At 43.8% G+C, this 25909-nt stretch overlaps 1 protein-coding gene across 1 annotated transcript in view; it reads left to right on the top strand.

The window, feature by feature from the left end:
• The window catches only part of MXD1 (MAX dimerization protein 1), a 99116-nt gene that overhangs the window by 58708 nt on the left and 14499 nt on the right, over nucleotides 1–25909 (top strand). Inside the window, exon 5 of the mRNA XM_033949054.1 lies at nucleotides 2524–2683. Coding sequence (XP_033804945.1) covers nucleotides 2524–2683 — 160 coding nt within the window. The remainder of the gene's footprint in view (nucleotides 1–2523; nucleotides 2684–25909) is intronic.

Below are 25909 nucleotides of genomic sequence, written 5' to 3'. Positions count from 1 at the left end.
GCCCAACTACACAAAGGTACGGGGAAGGCGGGTGGGGGTGTCGTGGGGGTCGGCCAGGGGGGTTGCGGGTCGGCTGGGGGACGGGCGGAGGTTCTTGGGGGGGGCGGTCGTTGGGGGGAGGGGGTTTGCGTCGAGGGCAGGAGGGCCTGGGATCCCTCCTGCCCGTAATGTAGTGCGGGGTGGGGGTAGGGGGTCGCCGTGGCCAGGAGGGTTTGGGCTCCCTCTTGCTCCGATCGCGGGTGCGGGTGCGGGTGGGAGCGCGTGCGAGCGGTCGTTCGGGGTGGGGGTGCGAGCGGTCCTGCTGGGGGGGTGAATCGGGCGTCGGGCGGGGTGGGAACTATGTTTAAAAACTTTTCTATACCGCGCTCTGGCATATAACGCGCGAGGGGTATGCGCGGTAGGTAAAATCGCGTATAACGCGCGCGTTATATCCGCGAAAATACGGTACTTTTAAATAGAGCACAGTCTTAACTCTTTTTCTTCAAGGAGATCTACTAAACAGCCTTCTTCACATTGGAGACATATTCCTTTGGTTTCTGGGCAGCCACAGCAATAGCAGCAAATTTGCTAGCGGTCTTGGATTGATTCAGGGGCAATTAAACAGGAGAAGTTGTTCAATTCTGCCCAATTCTCTGATAGCACGTAAGCTCTCACCCATTCTGGTTTCAGTACATTCTGCAGTGCAGCTACTTGATCCTCCGGTCTACTCATTCACATACCTCTCTTCTCTGGAATCTTTTCCAGAAGGGAGGGTCGCTTCGGTCAAGTAGTTTTCTACAAAATCTCTTTCCTTCATTGGCCAACTCTCCCTCTGTCCCGTTCCAATAAGCTAGGGAGTCCCATATGTGAGAATATGCTGCCTGCTTGTCCTAGGATAAAGCACAGTTACTTACCGTAACATGTGTTATCCGGGGACAGCAAGCAGATATTCTCACATCCCTCCCACCTCCCCAGGTTGGCTTCTTACCTTGCTTACCGAACTGAGGTACCACAAGCCTACATCGGGCGGGAAGACACTCATGCTTGCACGATGTGGGCAGTCGCAAAGTTTCTTAAAACTTAGTGACAGTTCACTTTTAGACTGTCCGAACCAGACTCCGTGAAGTCACCCATATATGAGAATATCTAACTGCTGTCCCGGATAACATCTGTTATGATAAGTAACTGTGCTTTTTTCTACACTGACACAAACATTCATTCATTGAATGCTTTGCTTACTGTTTGTGAGGCTTTGTGGTGCTGCGGAGGATCCGTGTCTTAGGACATCTCTGGCTGCAGCTGTTGGAGGTATGCATAAAGCAAGGATGTAAGTTTAGTTATAAATACAGTGGTACCTTAGTTTACGAGCATAATTCGTTCCAGAAGCATGCTCGTAAGCCAAAGCACTCGTATATCAAAGCAAAGTTCCCCATAGGCCATAATACAATCGCGGTCTATTCGTTCCACAACCAAGGTTTGCTATGGTGGCCCAGGGGTGGGTACCTGCCTTTGGGGTGCCGCAGCCCCTTCAGCAGGATGGCTTCCTTCCCTCAGGGTCTTTGTGTGGCTGCCCTCCCACTTCGACCGATGCCTCTGCCATCTGCCAGCGCCTCTCGGCTCCTGATTCAAGCCGGCTGCCATCCTGTACAAGCATATTCACAACCTCTCAGCTCCTGAGCCAAGCAGGCCGTCGCCCCGACAACATGCACGCCACGTGCAAGCACACACAATGTCGGCAGAGGCATCGGCTGAAGCGGGAGGGCAGCCGCATGGGGATCCCGAGAGAAGGAAGCCACCCCGCTGAAGGGGCTGTGGCACCCACAGGCAGGTACCCACCCCTGGGCTACCATATCTGAGAGTTCGTTTTGCGAAGAACAATTTGCGGGAGTGTTTTGCTCGTCTTGCAAAACATTCGCAAACCATGTTATTCGCAAGCCGAGGTTTGATTAATCGCTGCTGTAAAGGTTTGACTAATCGCTGCTGTAAAGAAAGTTGGAGGAGATTGAGAGTTAATGTACAATATCTTTCATATAACATTTATATCAGTCCAGTATAATATTGATGATCTGTATGCAAAGTGTTTCTGAGGTATAGGATATTAGAGCCTACTAGCAAGAGACTTGATTTTACTTTTAAATGGAGGGGGGAGGGACTCTAAATCAAGGCCAGGGTGAGAGAGGTACCAACACTTACTTTGACATTTGGATTGCAGCTTAAACATATTTGTAAAATTTAAGCTTAAGATACTGCCGTGTAAACCCCTATATGTACAGAAGTTGTCCTTCAGTTTAAAGAGAGATGTGGTTAAAAAGGATATTTTTATAGTCTGCTTGTGTACAACCTGACTGAACTGTGACCTTAAGCAAGGTAGGCACAAATTTATTCTAGCTGTATTTTCATAGCTGTTATGTGCCTGTTCCAACCTAAAGAGCTGCAGGCATTCTAAAATGTATTCTACTGCAGGTTGTTTTTTGGGGTTTTTTTTAACTTTAATTTTGCTTGTATGAAAAAATACCAAGTCTAACATGTTGCTTAAACCTGTAGAAACTTGAAGATTGTGACAAAAGAGCACAACATCAAATAGATCAATTGCAGAGAGAACAGCGCCACCTGAGGAGACAGCTGGAGAAACTGGGTATAGAAAGAATACGAATGGATAGTACAGGTTCCACAGTGTTTTCTGAGCACTTCGATTCAGATAGAGGTAAGGAGATTTATTTTTGTATTTCAGTAGCTAAGCAGGGTTTGAATAAAGAGACTAGGCTGCCTTCTTTCCCCTAGTATTTACGAATGGAGCATCACCAGTGCATGCATTTTTCAGAAACTGCTGAAGTGAAATTTCATTCTTGAGTGAATTTGGCTCATTTTCTGTTGATGTTAGGTTGGTATGAGCTTTTTTGCAGTATACATTTTACTGTTTGATCCAGGTTTTCTGTCATCAACTGTATTGTATCCCAGCTCTGATGCGCATAAGATCAACCAAGACCATTAGCTGCATGGGAACATGGGTACTTCAGAGAGAATTCTGTGTAAAACAAATGTAATTCTGCACACAGCATTTTCAAATTCTGCTTTCTTTTTGTCCATATCAAACCAGTATGTCTGTCAGCCAGCTTTTGGAGTCGGAGGAAAACTAGTTCTTTACAATTCACCTCTTAATTGTGCAACCTGGAATGTTCACTATTTTGCTGTTTCTCCAAGCAGATGGTTGACAGATTGTGCAGCAACTTTGAGGTGTTTTCAGCCAACTTCTGATCCAGTTTCCAGCTGGGTTGTCAGTTGAATCAGGGGATTCTTTCTGGAAAACTTAAGTCCTTTTATTTTTCTCAACACAGAGTGATAACTGGTGGGTTCCTCCTTTGCTCCTTCACTCTGCAACTGTTCATAAGGAGTTTTCAGGAGGCTAAAGGTTGATTACATGCCTTTTGTGTGGGTCACATTACTTTCAGTCAATAGTCTATGCAGTTTTAAGCTGTCCTCTTCTCTCAGAAGGTAAGTATTACCTCTGATTCTTCCTTTCTATTCTGCTTACAACGGTCAGGGTGAGAGCAGAAACTCTTCTCCCTGTGTAGTTTCCTCCTTGCTGGAACACCTGTTTTCTGTGCCTTCGTGTTTTTTAGCAACATTTGCATCTGGGGCACTGTTTCTTAATTTGTTGGAGGTTGCTATTTATTTATTTGTTTCTTTCTGGCTGCTTTTTTCTAAATTCCTCCGCTCCAAGTTGGCCTATTTATCAGTTCCCAACTCTACTTTTCTGTGCTCCTATTTCAGTTGCCAACTCCTCTTCTCAGTCTGGTTCCTTACTAAGATATAGCGTTTCCTATTTCTAAACATACTAGCCTTCTGTGATAGTTATTCTATTTAAAAAAATAAATAAAAGGGGATGAGGTTAATTCTTTGGAAGCCATATATTTTCATTGCTAGTGGTATGTGAACACTGGCCTTTGTGAAATCATGTGTAGATCAGATAGATAAGCCCTTCTTTCCAACGATACATGTGAATTTCTGCCTTTCTTAAGCTGGGGAGGTCCTTATTCATTCCAATTATAAAAATCGGCTATCTTGACCTGGCAGATGGATCCAAGATGGCCACGCTCTCCTGACCTCTGTTGAACTTCCTCTTTTCATTTGTGATACTTTTCCGCAATGCTGAAGCGGTGTGGGACGATCACTGTTAGAGCCTCGCAGCAGTTAGAAACAATAATAATAATATTATAACCTGCTATACCTTGACAGTTCAGAACAGTTTACATCAAGAAGATCTGTCAGATGCGGTGAGACCTATTGATGTTTTATGAGTAGAGTAGGAGCGGTGCGATTTTCAGAGAGATTCCTGCTGGAGAAGAGTGGTAATTTTGACAGGACTCCTTGGATCAGATACAACTTTAATCCCTGACGATAAGAGCACTTCCCTCACAACCATGCAATAGCAGCTCTCTGTGGTTGGGGGTCAGAAGAGTTGCTTTCTATAGGCGTTTCTTCACCCGAGGCTCATCTTCAATCAACAAATGAACTGAAGCCCCGTTTGGAGAGGATTCCTTTAGTGTTCAAATCAGTGTCAAAATTTACAACTCTGGGGAGAGAGATGGCGCTTTCAGGAGTGAAGTGGAGCAAGAGTCTTCCTTGAAACAAAGGTCTTATTTACATTTACTGGGTTTTTTTTCTGACTAAATCAAATTAAATAACTTTAGACTCTTTAGGGATGTTGATAGCTAATTTTGGAAAGACTTTGTATCCACAAATGTAATTGTTAGATTCTAGAATTAAGAGTGTGAGGAAAACTTAAGAACTATGAAGATTGATACTGAAACTTTGAATGTATGTCAGTGTTCTCCCCAGAAATTTTTTCCAGTCGGGTGGCATGAAAAAGTAGCCGGGTGGGGCGGGACAGGGAAATTTGGAAATTAAGGGCTCCTTTTACTAAGCTGCAATAGCGTTTTTATCGCATGCAGAATTGCCACGCTACACGACTAGAACTAACGCCAGCTCAATGTTGGCGTTAGCGTCTAGCATGTTCGGCAATTCTGCGCGAGCTAAGCACACAGTAAAACCGCTATCGCAGCTTAGTAAAAGGAGCCCTAAATGTGTACTATTTGTATTAGTTTATTATTAGTTATTTTCCAATGCTCAATATGACTGCCTTTCTTAAGGTTTGACACTTGTTCCATAATATATATATTAAATTTAAGAAGTATCCAATTCTAGAAGTGAATAATGAGATATTTGCCCTCTTTCAAATGGTATAGAACAGCGTCTCTCAAACTTTTTTAACTCCGGCACACTAAACGGAGCAAATGTTTTTTGTGACACACTAAATGCAGCAAATGTTTTTCATGGCTGGAAAAAATTTCTGGTGAGAACACTGTTGCCGTTAGTTTTCAAGGTCCAATCACGTCAAAGAATGATGCTTATCTGGGCAGTTGTGTAATAAAAAGAATGGATAAGATAACATGAGAAGTGAAATTGTTATGAATCAGAGGGATACATACTCTGTAGGTCCTAAAAGCAGGCTTGTGGATTAGATATAAACTATGAAGGCAGTGGTGTACCTAGCATATGTGACACCTGAGGCCCATCATTTTTTTGACACCCCCACTCCATCTGTATGAAAAACATGATTTTTAGTAACAATCCACACATCACACAAAAGTGTACCTAGGAAAAGGCAGCATCTTACATACTGCAGTGAGCAGTACATCAATACACCTATTGTAAAACTAAACAAGCCAGTCTAGTACAGATCAATCCTACACAGTCAATCCTAACTGAAAACGTATGTCTTTCGAACACATGGAACACAGAAAATATCTTCGCCTAGTATGGAATATGTAATCGCAAACTAACCCCTCTCCCTTTACAAAACTGTAACCATGATGGTAACAGTTCAGACTCTCATAGAATTCTGAGCAATTACCACCATGGCCGGTGCTAAAAAAAACGCTCTACAGTTTTGTAAAAGGGGGGATAAAATAGAAAAACGTAGACAAAGGTTAAATTGAACTACCAAGAAGCTGGACTCTGCATACAATGCAACACCACAGAAACAGCGATGCATCTCCCCTAAAGCAAAAAAATAAATAAATAGAATTTTTTTCTACATTGTCTTCTCTGGTTTCTGCTTTCCTCATAGTCTTGACACTCTCTTCCTTTCATCCACTGTCTACTCTCTCTCTGCCCCTTCTATATGGCATCTTCTCTCCTTGTATTCCCCTTCCATCTCTCCCTTCACCCCTATTATTCTGGCATCCATCTTCTTCCCTTCCCTCCTTCAATGGTCTGGCATCTCTCTCCTCTTCTTCCCTTCCCTCTCCCACACCCCCATGGTCTGGCATTTCACTCTCTCCTCTCCCTTACCCCCACTTCCATTAGCATCTGCCCCCTTTCTTTCCCTCCAACCCAATTCCATCCAGTATCCTTCCCCCTTATGTCTCTCTCTCCTTTCCCTGCACACCAATTCCATCAGCATCTGCCCCTTTTCTCTCCTTCCACCACCCTTCCATACCACCCTGACCTCCTTTTTCTCTCTCCACCACCCTTCTATACTCCTCTCTCCATCCAAACCAGCAAGGTCCCATGATGACTGCTTCTGTTGCCTCTGCCTCTGGAAGATGTAAGTGACGTTGAAGGGGGTGGGCCGGCAGACACAGGGAATTGCAGCAAGGTTCCGCAATGACTGCAGCTGCCGGTCCTCCCCTTCCGACGTCACTTACGTCTTCCGGAGGCAGAGGCAGCAAATGCAGTCATCGTGGGACCTTCCTGCACTTCAGTGCGGCTGCCGACTCTGCTTCAGAATAAGTACGGCAGCCGTGCTGAGGTGCAGGTGCCATTTAGAGCAGCTTGGAAGACTCTGGATCCAGCCGGCTGTGTATCCCCTAGGGCTGGCACCCGGGGCTGTCTGCCACTGTATGAGGGGACAAAAAATAATAGAAAGAATGGATAACTTGACCGATTTAGACATGTCATACAATTATAACCACAAAAATACGTCATAAAATGTAATTCTAAACTCAAAAGACTCCAGACGAAAAGCAGACTATAGAAAGGAAACCAGAAAAGACCAAACCCATAGTACTAAGATCCAAATGCTAAAATCGGACATGTCCATTACGAAGAGACGTGTGGATCACCGCTAATTATAACGAGTGAGTCTTTAAAATATGAGACGGTAACGGATAGCCAGACCTGGTGAACGGAAGTGACAAATACTGGAGCCAAAACTAGACCATCGTGATGAAACTTGAATATGGATACCTTGCATTTCTTGGCGTTGAAGCCCAGCTGCCAGGTAGATGACCAACGTACTAACAAAAACAGGTCCTGCATCATACTATTGTGTAAATCGGAGCTGCTCACTATGTTACATAGTTTGGCGGCGTCGGCGAATAGTGTTATTTTACCTTGAAGCCCTTGAGTCGGGTCCCCTATGAATAAGTTGAAAAGGAGCGGGCCCAAGACTGAGCCCTGCGGTACTCCACTTGTCACTTCTGACATTTTAGAGAGGGTACCGTTAACCACCACCCTCTGAAGTCTACCATTGGCTATTTTTTGGGCTTGCGAGCTACTTTTAAAATGACCAAGTCAAAATGATCTACCAACAATAAAAATTTTTTAAAAAACCACAAAGCACACTGTACGCAGAGAAAATGTTAATAATCATTCCTATTCCGGGGTTTCTCAAAGAGGTCAAAGCAGATGACTCTATGCACTGTCACCTCACTAACAACCATACAAAAATAGACAAATATACCCCCTCCCTTTTTACTAAACCACGATAGCAGTTTTTAGCGCAGGGAGCTGCGCTAAATGCCCAGCGCTGCTCTTGACGCTCATAGGCTCCCTGCGCTAAAAACCGCTATTGCGGTTTAGTAAAAGGGGACCATAGTGTAAAATATGGACAGCAAATATAAATTCAGACACATTTTGATCAGTAAATTTAAAATAAAATCATTTTTCCTACGTTATTGTCTGGTGATTTCATGAGTCTCTGGTTGCACTTTCTTCTTCTGACTGCATCCAATCTTTCTTCCTTTCTTTCAGCCTGTATGCTTCCTCTCCTCCTGACCTCATTCCCCTCCCCCCAACTTTTTCTTCCTCTCTTCCTGCCCTTTCTTTCTTTCTCTCTTCATGCCCCCTTTCTTTTTTTCTGCTTCTCTTCCTGCCCTCTCACTTTCTTTCTCCTTGCCCTCCCCCAAGCCACTGCCAATGTCACTGCCATCGGGGAACAGGCCCCAAAGCCGCTGGCCGCCATCCCCCCCCAAGCTCTCCCTACTTCGGGCAGACCAGCATTCCTCTCCCCGATGTCAATTCTGCCGTCGGAGAAGAAGGCTGATCGGCCCAAGATCACAATCGATTGGGGGAAATGCTGCCGGGTCCTGCCTTCACGGAAACTGAAAGTAGGCAGGACCCGGCAGCAAGAAGAGCAAATGGAAAACTTCACTGACCTGTCTCCTGCCTTAGCCTGTAGCGAATTTATGCTTCGGGGATCTAACATGTGTGTGCCGGCTTCCCTTCTCTTCCCTCCCCCCGGACATAACTTCCGGTTTCAGAGGGAAGAGAAGGGAAGCCGGCACACACACGTTAAAGCCCCGGAGCATAAGTTCGCTACGGACTAAGGTGAAATCTTCAAGCCGGCTTTTTTTTTTTTTTTATGTTGAGCAGCAGCGGAGGCAGCAGAATTTAGCTGGGCGGACATCTAAATTACCCGGGTGGACCGCCCAGCTGAAAGGCCCTAGGGAGAACACTGTATGTGTAATTAAGATGGAAAAAGATTTGGCTGAGACTTGTTCAGTACAAGAAGTAATGGTGAAAGATATTACTAATCTGAGAAGGAAATTTGAGTTTTTGGAAAATGCTTACAGTAATGATCTATATTTCTTGAATTTTCTGCACGTGTTCTCTTTAACGCCTAGGGAAAGGCTTAAAAGATATTTCTTGGAAATTCCTTGTGTTCCTGAAGAAACTATTCCCCCTTTTTCACAAGTATATTTTTTGCTAATAAAAGTAGTATAGAATCAAAAGCAGGTGGATCAGGACATTGTATCTCAAAACATCTCAGCGTTGTTGGAGACTTCTGATAAAGATTCAGCTAAATCTTAATAGCTACAATAACTTTAATACCAGATAAGATGTCGATTTTGAAGATGTTTTTTAGAAACGGACATAAATTGTTTTTGGGTTATATTTCCAGATGTTTCCTGTGATACACAATGGCAGAGACGTCTGGTTTTTTTTGCTTCTGAAATCTGGAATTACCCAGATTGGTGGAACTAGTTGAGATATCCTTGTAAATGTGTTTATCCCAGGACAAGCAGGCAGCATATTCTCACATATGGGTGATGTCATCCACGGAGCCTCGGTACGGACAGCTGCTAAAGCGCTCTTGCACTTTAAGAACTTTAGAAAGTTCGCGACTGACCACACCGTGCATGCGTGAGTGCCTTCCTGTCCGACGTAAATGTGCGCTCCTCAGTTTTCAGTTTTCCGTAGAGCTACGAAGTCATGTGTGAAAGTCTCCCATTTTAATTTGCTTTCTTGCTCGCACTTTCACTGATTTTTCTTAATTCTTTTCTTCCTTCTTCTAGTATTTTTTTTTTTTTAAAGGTTTCTTTTTGCCATAGCCGTTTTTGATGGTGGGGCCTTTGCCTCCGCCTTCAGGTTTTGATTTGGTTGAGGCGGTTTTCCCTCCCATATTCCGCCCATTAACTGGCTTTAAAAAGTGCAGCAGGTGCCAGCACACTATTTCCCTAACTGGTGTATCAAGTGTCTTGGCTCAGACCATCACGTGGAGTCTTGTACACGTTGTTCGACGCTTCAGAAGCATTCCATAAAAAATCACCTTTTACAACAAAGACTTCTCTTTGATGCCATGGATACATCATAGGTACATTCGACACCGTCCAAGTCATCAACATCGAAAGCATCGCCATTATCTGAGGTACCAGCTTCCATGTTGGTGTCACAGGCTATAGCTCCATCAGGTAAGCTAGCTAAGAAGTCACCAGCTTCCCAGACGGTTCTTAGTCTTCCGTGGAGCTAAGAAGTAGTGTTTTTAGAGTGTTTCCCAAACAAGCAATTTTTCTAAATATTTTTTGCTTCCTGTACTTTATTTTTCTTTATTATTTTGTTTCACTAAGTATTTTAATGTTTCCTTCAAATTTTTTCAATATTGGGGCCTTCAGGTTTCTCTCAGCCTTTTTGCAGACCAGCTGCATCGATTGAATTTCGGATTCCACTTTACTCAACCACCGCTATGATTGAGTCCTTCAGCCTCGCTGCAGCTATTTTTCCATCCAAACCTGCCAGTGAGTTTAAATGTGTTCTTGGTGCAACAGGGCCATTTCTATCACTGATCCGTACAGTTAGTACCTTCAGTGTTTTAGTCCTGAACAATGGGTTGACACTTGTCTCCGCTGTTCAAATCTTCAAAAGCACTCTCTGAAGGTTCGACTTTTACAGCAGGAGAAACTTTTCGGGTCTTCTCCATTGAAGTCTAAAAACCATTCTCCAGAGGTATCAATATTGGCTTCAACGGTTCCATTGACTTCTTTGCTTAAGAATGCTTTTTCCACTCATACATTGGCGTCTTCTCAAGCATTGAGTAAGTTGATGTACGCAAAAAGTCGAGGTCTCCTTCATTGCAGTTAGTGTCTCCTCAGAGGCTTGCCTCCTCATCTAGGTCAACAATGCCTCGAATCACTGCAGCATTGACGGCACCAACTGTACCGACAACATCTGCGTTACCGGTTCAACCTTTACAGAGCAACTTAGAAAGTTACTTCAAAGGAAGTTGGCGCATGTGTTGCAGGCGCAACCAGCCCTTGTATATCCCTAGGCTCCATTAGTACTGTCCCAGGTCAAGCGTTGCTCCACCAGGGACTCCGGTACCTAACCTATCGTACAACATAACCATCACAGTTCTTCATCACGCTCCACATCGGATCAGCACCGAGACACCGATAGTTCTTCCAGGCACCACAGCTATAAGTCTTTGCATCGACACCAATCTAAGTCAAAAGACCACTGTTCTGGACATGTCTTGTTTCCTAAAATAACTGATTACGATTCAGATCTCTCGGATCCAACATATTCTGATCCAGAACTCTCTGCACCAGAGTCCTATGATATTACTTTTGATTCTTCTATTCCTCCTAGTCGAAGGTCTCCACTAGAGAGTGTGTAATTCACCAGATTCATCCATCAAATGGGGTACGATCTACCAGTGAAATTGGAGTCTGAATCTGAGCCAAGAGCAGATGCCTTGGACTTTGAACAAATTCCCAAGGATTGTTTAAAGTTTCCATTTCATCATCTCTTGAAAGACACTATGTTTAAAAATTGGGAGGCGCCTCTACTTGTGCCTGTGGCTTCTAGAAAACTTGACTTCCTTTACAGAGTTCAACTACATCACTCCCTTTTTGTTGAGTCTGCCCTGAAAAGATCATCCATTACTAGAACATATACCAGTACTCCTCCTGGAAGAGAGAGACGAATCATGGACAAATTTGGTAGACCATAATTGTGAGTCATATCATCAGTTATAATTTTTATGACTTTCTACTTCAAACAGCTAGTCCAACGGTTGGCCTCCTTTGAGCAACATCTTCCTGCTGAGATTCTTGAGCAATACCAAGATATCACCTATAATTAGCTCAAAACCAGAAAGTTCATGGCCAGATTAGTGTTCTAGAGAACCGATCCATAGGCTATGGTTTACAAAATTATTGGGAGCAAAAACAGATCCTTTGCAGAACAACACAAAGTAACAGTAAAGGAGACAAGAACCAAGTGGACAATAATTGGATCAATTTATTAGATGATACCAAAGGATTCAATACGATTCGTGTTTTGGCCAAAAGGCATGCTTCAGGAGTCTAGGCTGAATTGATCGATAATCTTCAAAACAGCTTCCTTCAATCACAATTATGGGCTGATGTAAATGTCACAAGGATTGCACAATCTTTCAAAGCAGCAAAGGCATTGGTTGAGTGTCACAAAGGGCATCAGCCACATAGTCCACTCCAGAGATCAAAACACAGTTACTTATCTGTAACAGATGTTATCCAGAGACAGCAGGCAGATATTCTCACAGATGAGTGACATCATCCACAGAGCCCTGGTACAAACAGTGCAAAAGTGTACTGTCACTTTAACTTCTTTAGAAGTCTCGAGACTGCCCGTACCAATGAATGCCTTCCCGCCTGACATCAGCTTGCGAGGCCATCAGTTCAATAAAAAAGCTAAGAAGCCAACTAGGGGAGGTGGGAGGGTTGTGAGAATAACTGCCTGCTGTCCCTGGATAACACCTGTTACAGATAAGTAATTGTGCCTTATCCCAGGACAGCATATTCTCACAGATGGGACTCCCTAGCTATTTCGAAAGAGATGGAGGGAAGTTGGCACTTATGTAGAGAAAGCAAAGTTAGTTACCTGTAATAGGTGTTCTCTGTAGACAGCAGGGGAATGCAGCCACACTTGTTGGTGAAGTCTTCTGACTGAACCTGATTGCCAGTGCTCTCCCCTAGCTATGGTAAGCTTTTGAGCTTACTGGGTATGTGCAGAAGGCCCTACACCTAGAGCCCTTCCCCTCGCCTTGTCAGTTTTGGCTCTAGCAATGAAAGAGAGTCGAGATGAAGGGATGGTGGGTGGGCAAGTGTGGCTGCATTCCCCTATGGAGAACACCTGTTACAGGTAAGCAACTTTGCTTTCTCCAGAGACAAGCAGAGGATATGCAGACACACTTGTTGGTGAGTCCCAAACTTGAAGAAGGAGATGGATGGTGGTAAAAACAATCACAGTGCAAACAAGTTTCATAAGACTGTGCTAAACTTTGATCCAAGCAATAGTGTTTTGTAAATGTATGCACTGAGGACCAGGTTGCAGCCTTGCAGATAGTGTGATTTAAAATTTGCTTTTGGAGAAACTGTAGCTCATAACCTATGGGTTCCAATTGTACCAGGAGGTTGTAGGTGTGCCCTTGCATAACAGAAATTGATGCAATGTGCTATCCATAAGGATAGATCTCGTTTTGATGCTGGTTTTCCTCGGTTAGTTGGATTGTAGGAAATGAAGAGCTGGTTGGTCTGGCATAACTGAGCAGTTTTCTTGAAGTAAAAAAAAGTAATGCTCTTCTGCAGTCTAATATGTGGAGATTTTGTTCCATTGGAGAGGAATGCTGAGGTGGGAAAAATGATGGCGAAGTTATAGTTTGGTTGAGATGAAAGTCTGTGACAACCTTGGGAAGGAACTTGGGATGAGTTCTTAGTTGTACTCTGTTAAGAAAAATTGGAGATAAGGATAATACATGACTAGAGCATGAAGTTCACTAACTCTTCGAGCTGATGTTAATGCTGTGTGAGAGGCTGTCTTCCATGTAAGGAATGTGAGAGAAGCAGATTCCAATGGCTCAAAAGGAGCCTTCATTAATTGATGTAAGACTAAATTCAGGTTGCACGCTGGAGGAGGTCTCACAGTGGAGGCCTAAGATTTATGAGACTTCTCATGAAACAAGAAACCAGAGGGTGATTTGAAATTGGTTTGCTTTCCACAAAAGTATGGTACTTTGAGATGGCTGCTAAATTAAATCTGACGGAGTTAGACTTGAGACTGAAATCTGAAAAGTGTAGAAGGTATGTTAAAATATAGTCAAGTGGGCAATGAAGAGGGTCTTGCTAGTGATGGTGCATCCAGATTGAAAATCAAATCCATTTAGATTGATAAGATTTTCTGGTGAAAGGGCACCTTGCTGCAAGAAGAACTGTTTTTACAGGTTGAGAGACTGGGAACTGAGTTAGGAGCGAACTACCAATTTCCAAGCCATCAAACTGAGACTGTAGAGATTGGGATATAGTAGTTGATCGTTCTGCTGGTCTCCCAAGGGAATTGGAGGAGCTTGTAGATGGTCCACCAGGTGTGGATACCAGATTTGTCTGGACCAATGAGGTGCAATGAGTATGATTTGAGCGTTGTTTCTGGTAACTTTCTGAAGTACTCTGGAAATCAGAGGTAACAGTGGGAAAGCATAGAGAAGGTTGTGCCCCCAATGAATGGAGACAGCATCCCTTGCTATGGCTTGTGGAGTTGAATGAAAAGAGCAAAATGTGCTGCATTGGGCATTGTCTGGAGAAGCAAAGAGATCCACTTTATCTCCCTAGCATGCCTTGCTGTTACATTTACCCAGTCAATATCGGGGTAGTTGAAATCACCCATTATTATCGTGTTACCCAGTTTGTTAACCTCCTTAATTTCTGATAACATTTCAGCATCTGTCCGGTCAGGTGGACGGTAGTACACCTTATTTTTTTTTTTCCATTCTTTATTGATTTTCCAAACATCAATAGTGCAAGACACAAGTATATAACATATAAGTCAATAAAAGCACATTCATGTTACAAATATACATGACCAACCATTTTATCCCACCCACCCAATGATTAATCAATAAAACACAGAAACAAAGATTTTTCCAATGACTTTTCCCTGTTCAGATTAATAATATCCTCCCACCCCAGGTGTAAATACTCAAAGGTCAAAATTAGGATAGAAATAGCCCCCCTCCCACCCTTCCCTGGATGTGTACGAAAATAAAAAAAAGTTGACTCATAATCAAAGATCTACTATAGTAGAAAAATAGAAAGATGACGGCAGAAAAGGGCTATAGCCCACCAAGTCTGCCCACTCTACTGACCCTCCCTATCAAGTCTGAGTGTCTTATTAGGCCTCTGTAGGGATCCCACGTAGATGTCCCATTTATTCTTAAAGTCAAGCACGCTGTTGGCCTTGGCCACCTGCTCCGGAAGCTTATTCCAGTGCTCCACCACTCTTTCCGTGAAGAAATACTTCCTAATGTCACCCCTAAATTTCCCTCCTCTGAGTTTGAGCGGATGCCCTCTTGTGACTGAGGGTCCCCTGAGTAGGAAGATGTCATCTTCTACCTCGACACGACCCATGATATATTTAAACGTTTCAATCATGTCTCCCCTCTCCCTGCGTTCCTCCAGAGTGTAGAGCTGCAGTTTGTTCAGCCTCTCTTCGTACGAAAGACCCTTGAGCCCCGAGATATTCCTAGTGGCCATCTGCTGAACCGACTCGACTCTAAGCACATCTTTGCGGTAATGTGGCCTCCAGAACTGCACACAGTACTCCAGGTGAGGTCTCACCATGGTTCTATACAGTGGCATTATGACCTCGGGTTTCCTGCTTACGAAACTTCTATTGATACATCCCATCATTTGTCTTGCCTTGGATGATGCTTTTTCCACCTGATTTGCAACCTTCATGTCTGCACTGATGATCACTCCCAAGTCTCGCTCTACTGTCGTCCTAGCCAACGTTTCTCCATTTAAGGTGTAGGTTTTGCATGGATTCCTGCTACCGAGGTGCATGACCTTACATTTCTTGGCGTTGAAGCCCAGCTGCCATGTTGCGGACCAGCTCTCCAACGTAAGCAGGTCCTGCGTCATACAATCCTGCAAATTATTTTCCCTTACTATATTGCATATTTTGGCGTCATTGGCGAATAATGTTACTTTACCCTGAAGCCCTCGTGTCAAGTCCCTTATGAATATGTTAAAAAGGAGTGGACCCAGGACTGAGCCCTGCGGGACTCCGCTGGTCACTTCCGATGTTTCAGAGAAGGTGCCATTGACCCCACCCTTTGAAGTCTACCACTCAGCCAATCTTTGACCCAAGTAGTTAGCGTCTCACCTATCCCCATTGATTTCATCTTGCTTAAAAGCCTGCGGTGTGGGACACTGTCAAAAGCTTTACTAAAATCCAAGTACATTATGTCCAGAGACTCCCCGGAGTCCAGCTTCATTGTTACCCAATCAAAGAAGCTGATGAGATTAGATTGGCATGACCTGCCCCTAGTGAATCCATGTTGTTTGGGATCCCTCAGATTCCCCTCCTCCAAGATCATGTCTAACTTGCTTTTAAGTAGTGTTTCCATGAGTTTACACACTATCGATGTGAGACTCACTGGTCTGTAATTCGCAGCCTCTGCTCTACAACCCTTTTAGTGCAGAGGAACGACGTTAGCTGTTTTCCAGTCCAGTGGGACTCTCCCCGTCCATAGGGAAAGATTGAAGAGCATGGCTAGTGAAGTAATATAAGATGTCAACAGGCCCCAAACCAGTTTAAATAAATTACTGTGCCTCAAACTATCGGCATTCATTTTTTCATACCTATAGCTAGAGCACAGATTTGCCCATCAAAAAGGAAAATTTAGGCGATCGTAATTCTTCCAATTGCGGGTTACGGTAGTACACTTCTATCACTATCCTTTTCCCCTTTACACATGGAATTTCTACCCATAAGGATTCCAAGGTGTGTTTCTACTCCTGTAGAATTTTCAGTCATTTGAATTCAATGCCCTCACTGATTCAATCCACCCTTTCACTACAATATAACTTGTACCCCGGTATGACAGTATTCCATTGGTTATCTTCCTTCCACCAGGTCTCAGAGATGCCTATTATATCTAACTTTTCATTTAGTGCAATATATTTCAACTCTCCCATCTTGTTTCTTAGGCTTCTTGCATTTGCATACAGACATTTCAAACAGTGTTTATCATATCTATTTACAATTTGCTCAGCATTTGGCATGGATAATTTGCAATCTTTAAAATCAGCATGCTCTGTATTTAAGGAAACCTGGTCTACTGTGGCCTGTATTGTAATCTTGCTATGAGTATGCTCTGTCTTCCCTTTTATAATGATATCTTTTAAAGATAACTTGTTCCAAGCCATGTTCTTTTGAGCGACTGTTGGCCTTCTCCCAGTTTCTAGTTTAAAAGCTGCTCTATCGCCTTTTTAAAATGTTGACACCAGCAGCCTGATTCCACCCTGGTTAAGGTGGAGCCCATCTTTGCAGAATAGATTCCCCCTTCCCCAATATGTTGCCCAGTTCCTAACAAATCTAAAACCCTCATCTCTGCATCATTGCATTGAGACTCTGGAGCTCTTCCTGTCTCTTGGGTCCTGTACTTGGAACAGGGAGCACTTCTGAAAATGCTACCCTGGAGATTCTGGATTTTAACTTCCTACCTAGGAGTCTAAATTTATCTTTCAGAACCTCCCTACCGCATTTCCCTATGTCATTGGTATCATCATGTACCAGGACAGCAGACTCCTCCCCAGCACTAAAATGTTATCTAGATGACACCTGAGGTCTATTACCTTTGCACCAGGCAGGCAAGTGACTAAGCGTTCCTCACGTCCACCAGCTACCCAGTTATCTACATGCCTAATGATCAAATCTCCTACTATAACTAACCTTTCCCTCCTGGGCAGAAGCCCCTGGAGACGCATCTCTTTGCGAGTGGACATTGCATTCCTGGGGGGCAGATCCTAGCTACAGGATTGCCTCCTACTTCACCAGGGTAATGCTCTCCTTTAAGAAGACCTCCCTCCTCTGCCAGACTGGAGGCAGCCAGACTGGAATTGGGACTTTTCTGTAACATTCCTGTCTGTCTCCTCTATGTACCTCTCTGTCTCCCTCAAGCCTGCTACTCTATCCTCAAGAGATCAGACCCATTTCCTGAGAGCACACTCGTAAAACCTCTCACCAACTGGGAGATAATCAAACATGACACTCGGTGCAAAAGACTGGATAGCCCCCATCTTGCTGCCGGACTGCTGCCTGCATCTTAATATTGGTGATTTCTTTGTTAAGTTGCTATGGAAATTGACATATATACTCTTAAGTTCCCTTAAGATTGCTAGTTATATGTTAGGTTATGGTAAATTTTTATTATTTTGTAATGTAATTGGTAGTTTATCCTCCAAGGATTTCTTAAGACTATTGCTTAAGAGCTAATTACTACTAGTTAAATTCTTTTTTGAGCCTTCTAATTCATTAAAGGAACTATAAAACAGAGATCAGGTCAGAAAGTTGAAAAAATGCAAAATTCACAAATGGTTCCAGACTTTTGCACATCACTGTGTATGTATATGTATATATTGGTTCTGATGCTGCAGTTAATTGCAATTGTGTTTTCACTTTGAGGTCAGCTGTTTTGTGGTATTCATAACTAAGCTTTGTCTCTATTCTGGTTAGCTGTACTTTTGGGCTACATAGTTTCCTGTTGTCTCCTCACAGTGCTTGCTATGTTTAGTTGTAGAGCTTTATTTCATATATTCCTTCAAACCTTATCAGCGTAGCTCCCTGTAGAGTCTTCCAGTAGAGTTCATCTGCTTAATTCATGACAGAACTTTGCCCCGTGTCTCACTAAATGGTTATTTCTTTTTTTCACTGTAGTCCTGCTGCAAGTTCCATTGCAGTGTCTTCCGGCAAATCTCTTAGATCACTGCTGCTTTTCTCTCTATAGTGTCTGCTTACTTATCGTACAGTAGCGCCTTATTGCATATGTCAGTGTAGCACATTGTTGAGTCTATCTCTACAGTACATTGCAACAGATCTTGCTCGGTTCCATGCTATCTATCTCATTGCTTCTTCTTTATCTCTGTGCATTTTCTACCTCTGTTCCTCTGTGCTTTGATTGGTGGCACATTTTTCTGTAGCACCTTGCTGGCTTTTTTCCATATACAGTTTTCTTGCATATTGGGGCTATTCCAAATATTTGGATTCAATTTGATTCGTCCCTTAATACATTATTTTTATTTGGCTGAATAGTGATTCAAATATGAATAATCTAGGGCTCTACTTTGCTAAATCCTACTGAAATAGATACTTATCTGATTTCACATTGCTTCATTATTTATGTTAAAATCAATGCCTATTATTCATATTCATTATTTGTATTCGGCAGAATATTTTTCATTGTACATATTTGGCTGAATAGTAAAATATGCTATTCAGTACAGCTCTATTGCATATCTCACTACAGCACCTTGAGGAGTCTATCTCTCAGATTTCTCTTCAAACATTCACTAGTTCTCTGTTGAGCTTATTGGCATATCTCCTTGTAGATCTTGGCTGCATATCTCACTGATTTTATGCATGTTCCTTTGTAATCTACCTAGAATTGTACATAAAGTGGAAATTAAATGTTATAAATAAAATAAGCTGCATTCCTTGTTGCTCATTGAATTGCAGAGCCTTCCTGCATATTGTTTATTGAAAGCTTCTATACCACTACTAAGAGAGAGAAAGGAGCCTCCTACCTATCTTCACCTCTTAACCCGGGCTACCCGCCCATTTCACGGGTCTTCTCCACAACACCAAGCTGCCTCTTCCAGGGGAAACTGCTAGTCATGCAGCCTGACCCGGAAGCGCCGGCACATTTTTCCTAGGATAGCTTTGTGACTTCAACATCTGGGTCAATGACCCCCTCCCTACGCATCCAGGTTCCTTGCCCTAACATCCTCATTCAATCTCCAGCTGTGCTCCAACACACCAGCTGCCTGGACCTAATCCTTTTCTCCAACTCCTTGACCACCAAATTCTGTAATACCACCTGTCCCCTCTCTAACCATCATCTGTGAACGTTTACAATTCATCACCCCACACCCGGCCACCACCAACATGCTTGGGAACTTTCAGGCTATTGACCCCTAGAGCCCTCTCCACCTCTGTCTCATCCCACACAAGACTGCCAACAAAGCCGTCCTCTCCTACAATACCATCCTTTCCTCTGCTCTAGATACCCTAGCTCCTCCAATTTCACACCCTGTTAGACATGCCAAACCCCAAATCTGGTTGATCCTCCACATCCGCTACCTATTCTCCTGTGCCCATTCCACTGAATGTCTCTGGCTTAAATCCCATACGCATGCTGACTTCATACACTTCAAATTCATACTGACATTCCAGTCTGCCCTCTCACTGGCCAAATAAGAATACTATACCCACTTAACTACCTCTCTTAGTTCCAACCCTTGCTGTCTCTTCACCACACTAAACTCCCTACTCAAAGCACCCTCACCTCCTAGCCTTCTTCAATTACTTCCCAGACTATGGCTGAGTTCTTCTACAATAAGATCCAGAAGATTCACCTAGAGCTCTCAACTTTTGCCACAATTATCATTTTTGTTTTCTTAGCCCTGTGGGCAGAAACTTCTACTGAAGACATCTACCTCTTCCAGCCTGTGTGACTATTGCTGCTGGAAAATTGTTGACTCCTGCTTTCTAATTCTGTGGAGAGAAAATAAAAATTTGCACAGAATTTTGTATTTGTTTTGAATCCTCTCCCTCTCCCATCTCAGAGTAGGGTGCCAGTCTCAAGGTAGAGAAAATCCCAAGCAGTATCTGATAGTTAGTCTTCCATTGCTTTCAAAATGAATGCTTACAAAGTGAACTTAAGTCCTTTAAATTCATGCCTCAAACTAGTGAATTTGAGATGTTGCTAACCTCTTTGTCTAAACTAAATGCTTCTAGAATTTCACTGTGATTTAAAGACCATATAAATCGGTTCTGTTTCTTATCTCATTAATTCTGTTAAAAATGTGGCATTTATTTTTTTATGGGGAAGATCAAATATGTAGAGTTACAAGTCCATACAATCAGCAGATGGGGAAGTGAGCTCTTTGTCTTCCTCCACCAACGAGTTGGAGTCATAATAAATCTGCACATTTATTCTGTTACCTCCCTTCCAGATTCCATAGTCTGGGTGTTCAGTTCCTTCCCACAATCCAGGAGTTGCAGAAATCCAAACACTTTTCTGAGCGTGTGCTCCTCCTACCTTAGAGAGTGAGTTAGAGCACCCTACAGTTTCAATTTCTGAAAGCAATCTGTCTTTTGATCTGCTCTGCATATTTTTCTTTTTTCTTTTTTTTTTTGCTTAAAGTTCATTTTTTTAGGGTGGCTTCAGTGCTGTGAGACCCCATGCGGTGTTCTCTGCTGGAGGAAAGGACACAGTCCTGCAGAAGCAAACTGCTGCTTCACAGAGAAATTTCAGTGGATCTGTGGAGCCAACCTGCTTGTGCCACCCTTCTTAGACTCGGGGTCCATTCCCCTGTGAATTTGCTTGCCCTCTGACCCTATCAGATGTTTAAGTGTAGGCTGTATGCATCCTGAGTAAAATTGTCCTCCGGGTTTCAGGTCACGTGGAGAGATTCTGTGGGGGGCGGAGGTTATAGTCGGTGTCCATCTGACTGGCAATCCGAAGATCTTCAAGTTTGGTCATTTAGAGCAGTTTTTGAGGCAGAAAATCATTTTCCTTCCTTCAGCTGCAGTATAACAGAGCTGGAAGGCAGGCACTTCACAGACTGTAAGTACACCTCCATTATTTCCTATGGGAGCTTTAGGGGTGGTCTGTGGAACTCTGTAAAACTCATTTTTCAGAGTTTCTGAGGGTAGGGTTCAGGTCTCCCACTTCCCCAAACCCCAAATCACTATTTTTTATTTTCAGATTTTCTTTATTTTTGCCATTTTCGGCACAAATTCACAGGCGGCAGCCATCTTGAATTTTAATCTTATCTTTTTTTCAAAGCTTGATTTCTGCCTCAAAACCCCTTGATTTTGTTGCAGATTGAATTAGTCTACTGCATATATGGATTGTACTAAATTGGCATCTGACCAGCATTTGTGTACTGCATGCCACAACACATGGGGGAAGGGGTGGGAACTTCAGGTTTTGCCTCCTCTGGATCCTCCAAGGCTGAGGAGTCAACCTGGGGCCATGTTTTGGTCTAAAAGTCTTTCCCAGTGGCCATTCTGGACACTTGTGCCAAACACCTACGTTCTGAGTCTGTGGATTCTTGTGGCGTGGCGCGGGCATCTCAGCTGAACTCAGCAGTGCCCGCGGGGTGTGCATTTTCCCCAGATTTCCTTCAGCTCTTTTGGAGCACATGCTTTTCAGACCCGGCTCATTTGACACAGCCACAGGTGCATCACCTTCTTCCAGACTGGTCACTCTGGTGCCAGAGTCTCAATGCAGGAATCCTCTCCTCCAGCTATGACTGATCTCAATTGCATTACTTGTCGCACAAATATGTCTATCCTGCCTCCTGACACTTTGTCTCTCTTGGATGCTGCTGCTACCCTTGCAGGGACTTGTCAGCATGATACCTCAGAGTGTCCGGATTTGGGTGAGGACCCACCATCTGCAGACTTTTTAGGTCTATCTCTGTCCACCATTTCATGCTGATGCTCTGAAAGGGCTTAAATTGGACTCTCGGACTCTCAACCTTCTATGTCTCGGTGATCGGTCATGGACCGTTCTAATGTGCTGTCCTCTTTTTTTCCATCCCACCCGCAGCTTTTCGGTCTGGTGACGGGCCAGTGGAATTCCAGAAGGCTCTTTCCAACTCTAAAGCTATAGTTTCACTTTTTCCACTGGCTCCTGTGGTTCAGCAATTTTGAGCAGCCAAGGCCCTCCCTAGCGGTGAGGGTTGTACTGCTTAATGACTCCTAGATCACAGCGTGCTCATTATCTTGAAAAGGCATTAAGAGGTGGCTTCTTCAAGTACCAAGGCTGCGGCAACAGCTTCCTTTACGGCGTGTGCTTGTCTCAAGATTGCACCATGTACCCTCTGTGGAGGACGATGCCTTCCTTCACATGGTGATGGATGGTGTGAATTTTGTGGAGGATGCTTTTTATGATCTCTTCAGTGTTTTTAGTGAGGTCTCGGGTTATGAGGTGTTGGCACCAGGGCTGTGGAGTCAGAGTCAAAGAGTCGGAGACAATTTTGGGTACTGGAGTCAGAATTATGGGTACCAGAAACTGAGGAGTCGGAGTCGAAAGATTTATCTACTGACTTCACAGCCTTGGTCAGCACACCGGACTCTTTGGATCCGTCATTGGGCTGGGAATTCTGCCTCCAAGACCATTTTCAGTGAATTCCTTTATAAGGGTCAGCTTCTTTTTGGAAAAGGCCTACGCGTCCTCCTGGCTAGTGTTTCTGCAGCTTTTGTCAGGGATCCTTGGGCTCTTCCACCCAAAGATGTTCCTCAGGTGTCCAGATCCCGTGCCGCTGCTGCCCCTAATAATAAAAAGGCCTCAATGACACCTGAAGTCAGGTAGGGCTCCCTTTCTGTTTATCAGGAGTGGCCTCGCATATCCTTGGATCAGTGGGTGCTGGACATCATTCGGGAGGGGCACAAGATGGTCTTCTTTTGCCTGCCTCTGGATTTGTTTCTGGACTCTCCAGCAAGTTGGCTGGAGCAGGAGTCAAAGGTCCATGCTACCCTGCACCATCTCTTGGACATCCGAGTGATAGAGCCCATTCCAGAAAACAAATCAGGCTTAGGCAGATACTCCTTATACTTCATCATGCGAATGACATGCTTGGAGGCCTGGAGACCCCTTCTGTATCTCAAATCACTCAATTGCTTCTTGCGGATTCTTCCTTTCTGAATAGAAACCGTGCACACGGTCATAGGTGCTGTCTCTCCCGGGTTGTTGCTGTCATCCTTGGATCTCGCGGAGGCGTTCCTCCATATTCTAATCTACTCAGAGCATCACAGGTTTCTGTGTTTCCATGTTCTGCAACAGCATTTCCAGTTTGCAGCTCTGCCCTTGTTGTGACAGCGCCCCACTCTTTCATCGAGGTGATGGTAGTTGTAGTGGCCTTTCTCCACAGGCAGGGTGTCCAGGACCATCCTTACTTGGACAGCTGGTTGATGAAGGCTTCATCTTGTCAGGAGTGCAAACAAGCGGTGAAGGTGGTGATGTCTCTGCTACAGTGCTTGGGTTGGATTGTCAACTTCAAGAAGAACCGGTTGCTGCTGTTTTCCCCTGCGTTTGGGCCTTCTTTTTGACACCCTGCCTGACCGTTGTTTCTTCCCGAGCTACGCAGTCAGAAACTTCAGAAGCAAACCGGAGATCTCCTGGCTTTTCTGGTTCCCTCAGCCTTGCATTATTTGCAGGTGCTAGGGTCCATGGCAGCCTTCCTGGCAGTGACCCCTGGTCCAGAGCACATATGCACCCTCTATAGGAGTCTCTCCTCTTTTGGTGGTCTCTGCAGCGTTATACCCTTCAGATGCCGGAGCTGGAACCAGCTCGCAGCAGTCTCTCCTGGTGGCTTGGAGAGAAAGGGCTTCTGCCCAGGGCAAACCTCTTCGGCCATGGAGTGCTTCACTCAGCCTGTTGGACTGGGATCCCTACGAGGACTACCACATCAAAAGCATTGGTCGATCAATCGTCTGCAGCTTTGAGCTATTCGGCTGGTGTTTTCTCGCTCTCCTGCCCACTCTGGCAAGGAAAGAAGTGTAAGTGTTCTCCGACAGTGCCATGGTGGCGGTATATGCAAATTGTCAAAGGGGCATTAGAAGTGCTCCTTTGAGACAGGAAGCACGCATACTGTTTTGCTGGGTGGTGTTGCTTCTTCTGTCTCTCTCTCGCTGCAGCACACATGGCTGAAGTCAGAACCATACAGTCATACTTCCTCAGTCGACAAGTCCTAGTCCTGGGAGAATGGTCCCAGCTTCTAAGTTCTCGATCACCTGTTCGAATGTTATAGCCATTTCTGCGACTTAAATCACCCGCGGTAGGCATCTGCCGGTTTCTTTTATGGCCCACTTGATGTGTTGCTGCCTCGTGGGCGGAGTCTTGAGTGACTCATCTAGATGAAATTTGCAGGGCAGCTACTTGATCCTTTCTTCATACCTTTACCCAGTTTTACCGAGTGGATGTGGTGGCTCGCTCTGTTGCCATTTTTGGGACCTCAGTGTTGTGAGCAGGCTCTTCTGTCCCTCCTTAGACACTGCCATTGCTTTGGTAAGTCACCTGGAGTATGGAATCCAGAAAAGAAGTAACAGAATGGAAGATTAAGTTTTTACCTTCGATAATCTTCTTTCTATTAGTCCCTGTAGGATTCCATATGACCTGCCCTAATCTAATCTAAATCTTAGATTTATATACCGTGTCATCTCCTAAAATAGGAGCTCGACTCAATTAACATAGTAGAATTGCTAGGAAGATGTAAATAACTGAATTAGATATAGAGTAAATTTTTACTTAGAGGCAAACTATTTATAGCAGCTTATTAAAAAATCTATTAATAATCCTTAGAACTGTTACCCAAGAACCATTGAAATAGCATTGTTGTCATAGACTTATGAAAAATCTGGAAGGAAAGAAGAGTTCTGATGTAGGACGAGTGAGGTGAATAAATTTCCAGATGACACTAAACTATTCAAAGTTGTTAAAACGCATGTGGCTTGTGAAAAATTGCAGGCGGACCTTAGGAAATTGGAAGACTGAATGTCCAAATGGCAGATGAAATTTAATATGGACAAATGCAAAGTGATGCACATTGGGAAGAATAACCTAAATCACAGTTACCGGATGCTAGGGTCCACCTTGGGGAGTTAGTGCCCAAGAAAAGAATCTGGGTATCATTGTAGATAATACAATGAAACCTTCCACCCAATGTGAAGCGACGACCAAAAAAGCAAACAGGATCCTAGGAATTACTTTAAAAAGGGATGGTTAACAAGACTAAGAATGTTATAATGTCCCTGTATTGCTCCGTAGTGTGACTTCATCTGGAGTATTGGTTCAATTCTGGTCTCCTTATCTCAAGAAAAGGTTCAAAGAAGAGCAACCAAGATGGTAAAGGGGATGGAACTCATCTCGTACGAGGAAAGACTAAAATGGTTATGGCTCTTCAGCTTGGAAAAGAGACGGCTGAGGGGAGATATGATTGAAGTCTACAAAATAATGAGTGGAGTAGAACAGGTACAAGTGGATCTATTTTTTTTTTTCACTCCATCAAAAATTACAAAGATTAGGGGACACTCAATGAAGTTACAAGGAAATACTTTTAAAACCAATAAGAGAAAATTTTTTTTCACTCTGATAATAGTTAAGCTCTGGAACGCGTTGCCAGAGGATGTGATAAAAGCGGATAGCATAGCTGGTTTTAAAAAAGGTTTGAACAAGTTCCTGGAGGAAAAGTCCATAGTCTGTTATTGAGAAAGACATGGGAGAAGCCACTGCTTGCTATGTATTGGTAGCATGGAATATTATTACTCCTTGGGTTTTGGTCAGGTACTAGTGACCTGGATTGGTCACTTGAGAACGGGC

The sequence above is a fragment of the Geotrypetes seraphini genome, chromosome 6, assembly GCF_902459505.1.
Source record: "Geotrypetes seraphini chromosome 6, aGeoSer1.1, whole genome shotgun sequence".
In the NCBI taxonomy this organism is placed as follows: Eukaryota; Metazoa; Chordata; class Amphibia; order Gymnophiona; family Dermophiidae; genus Geotrypetes; species Geotrypetes seraphini.
This window is presented reverse-complemented; position numbering and strand designations above follow the sequence as displayed.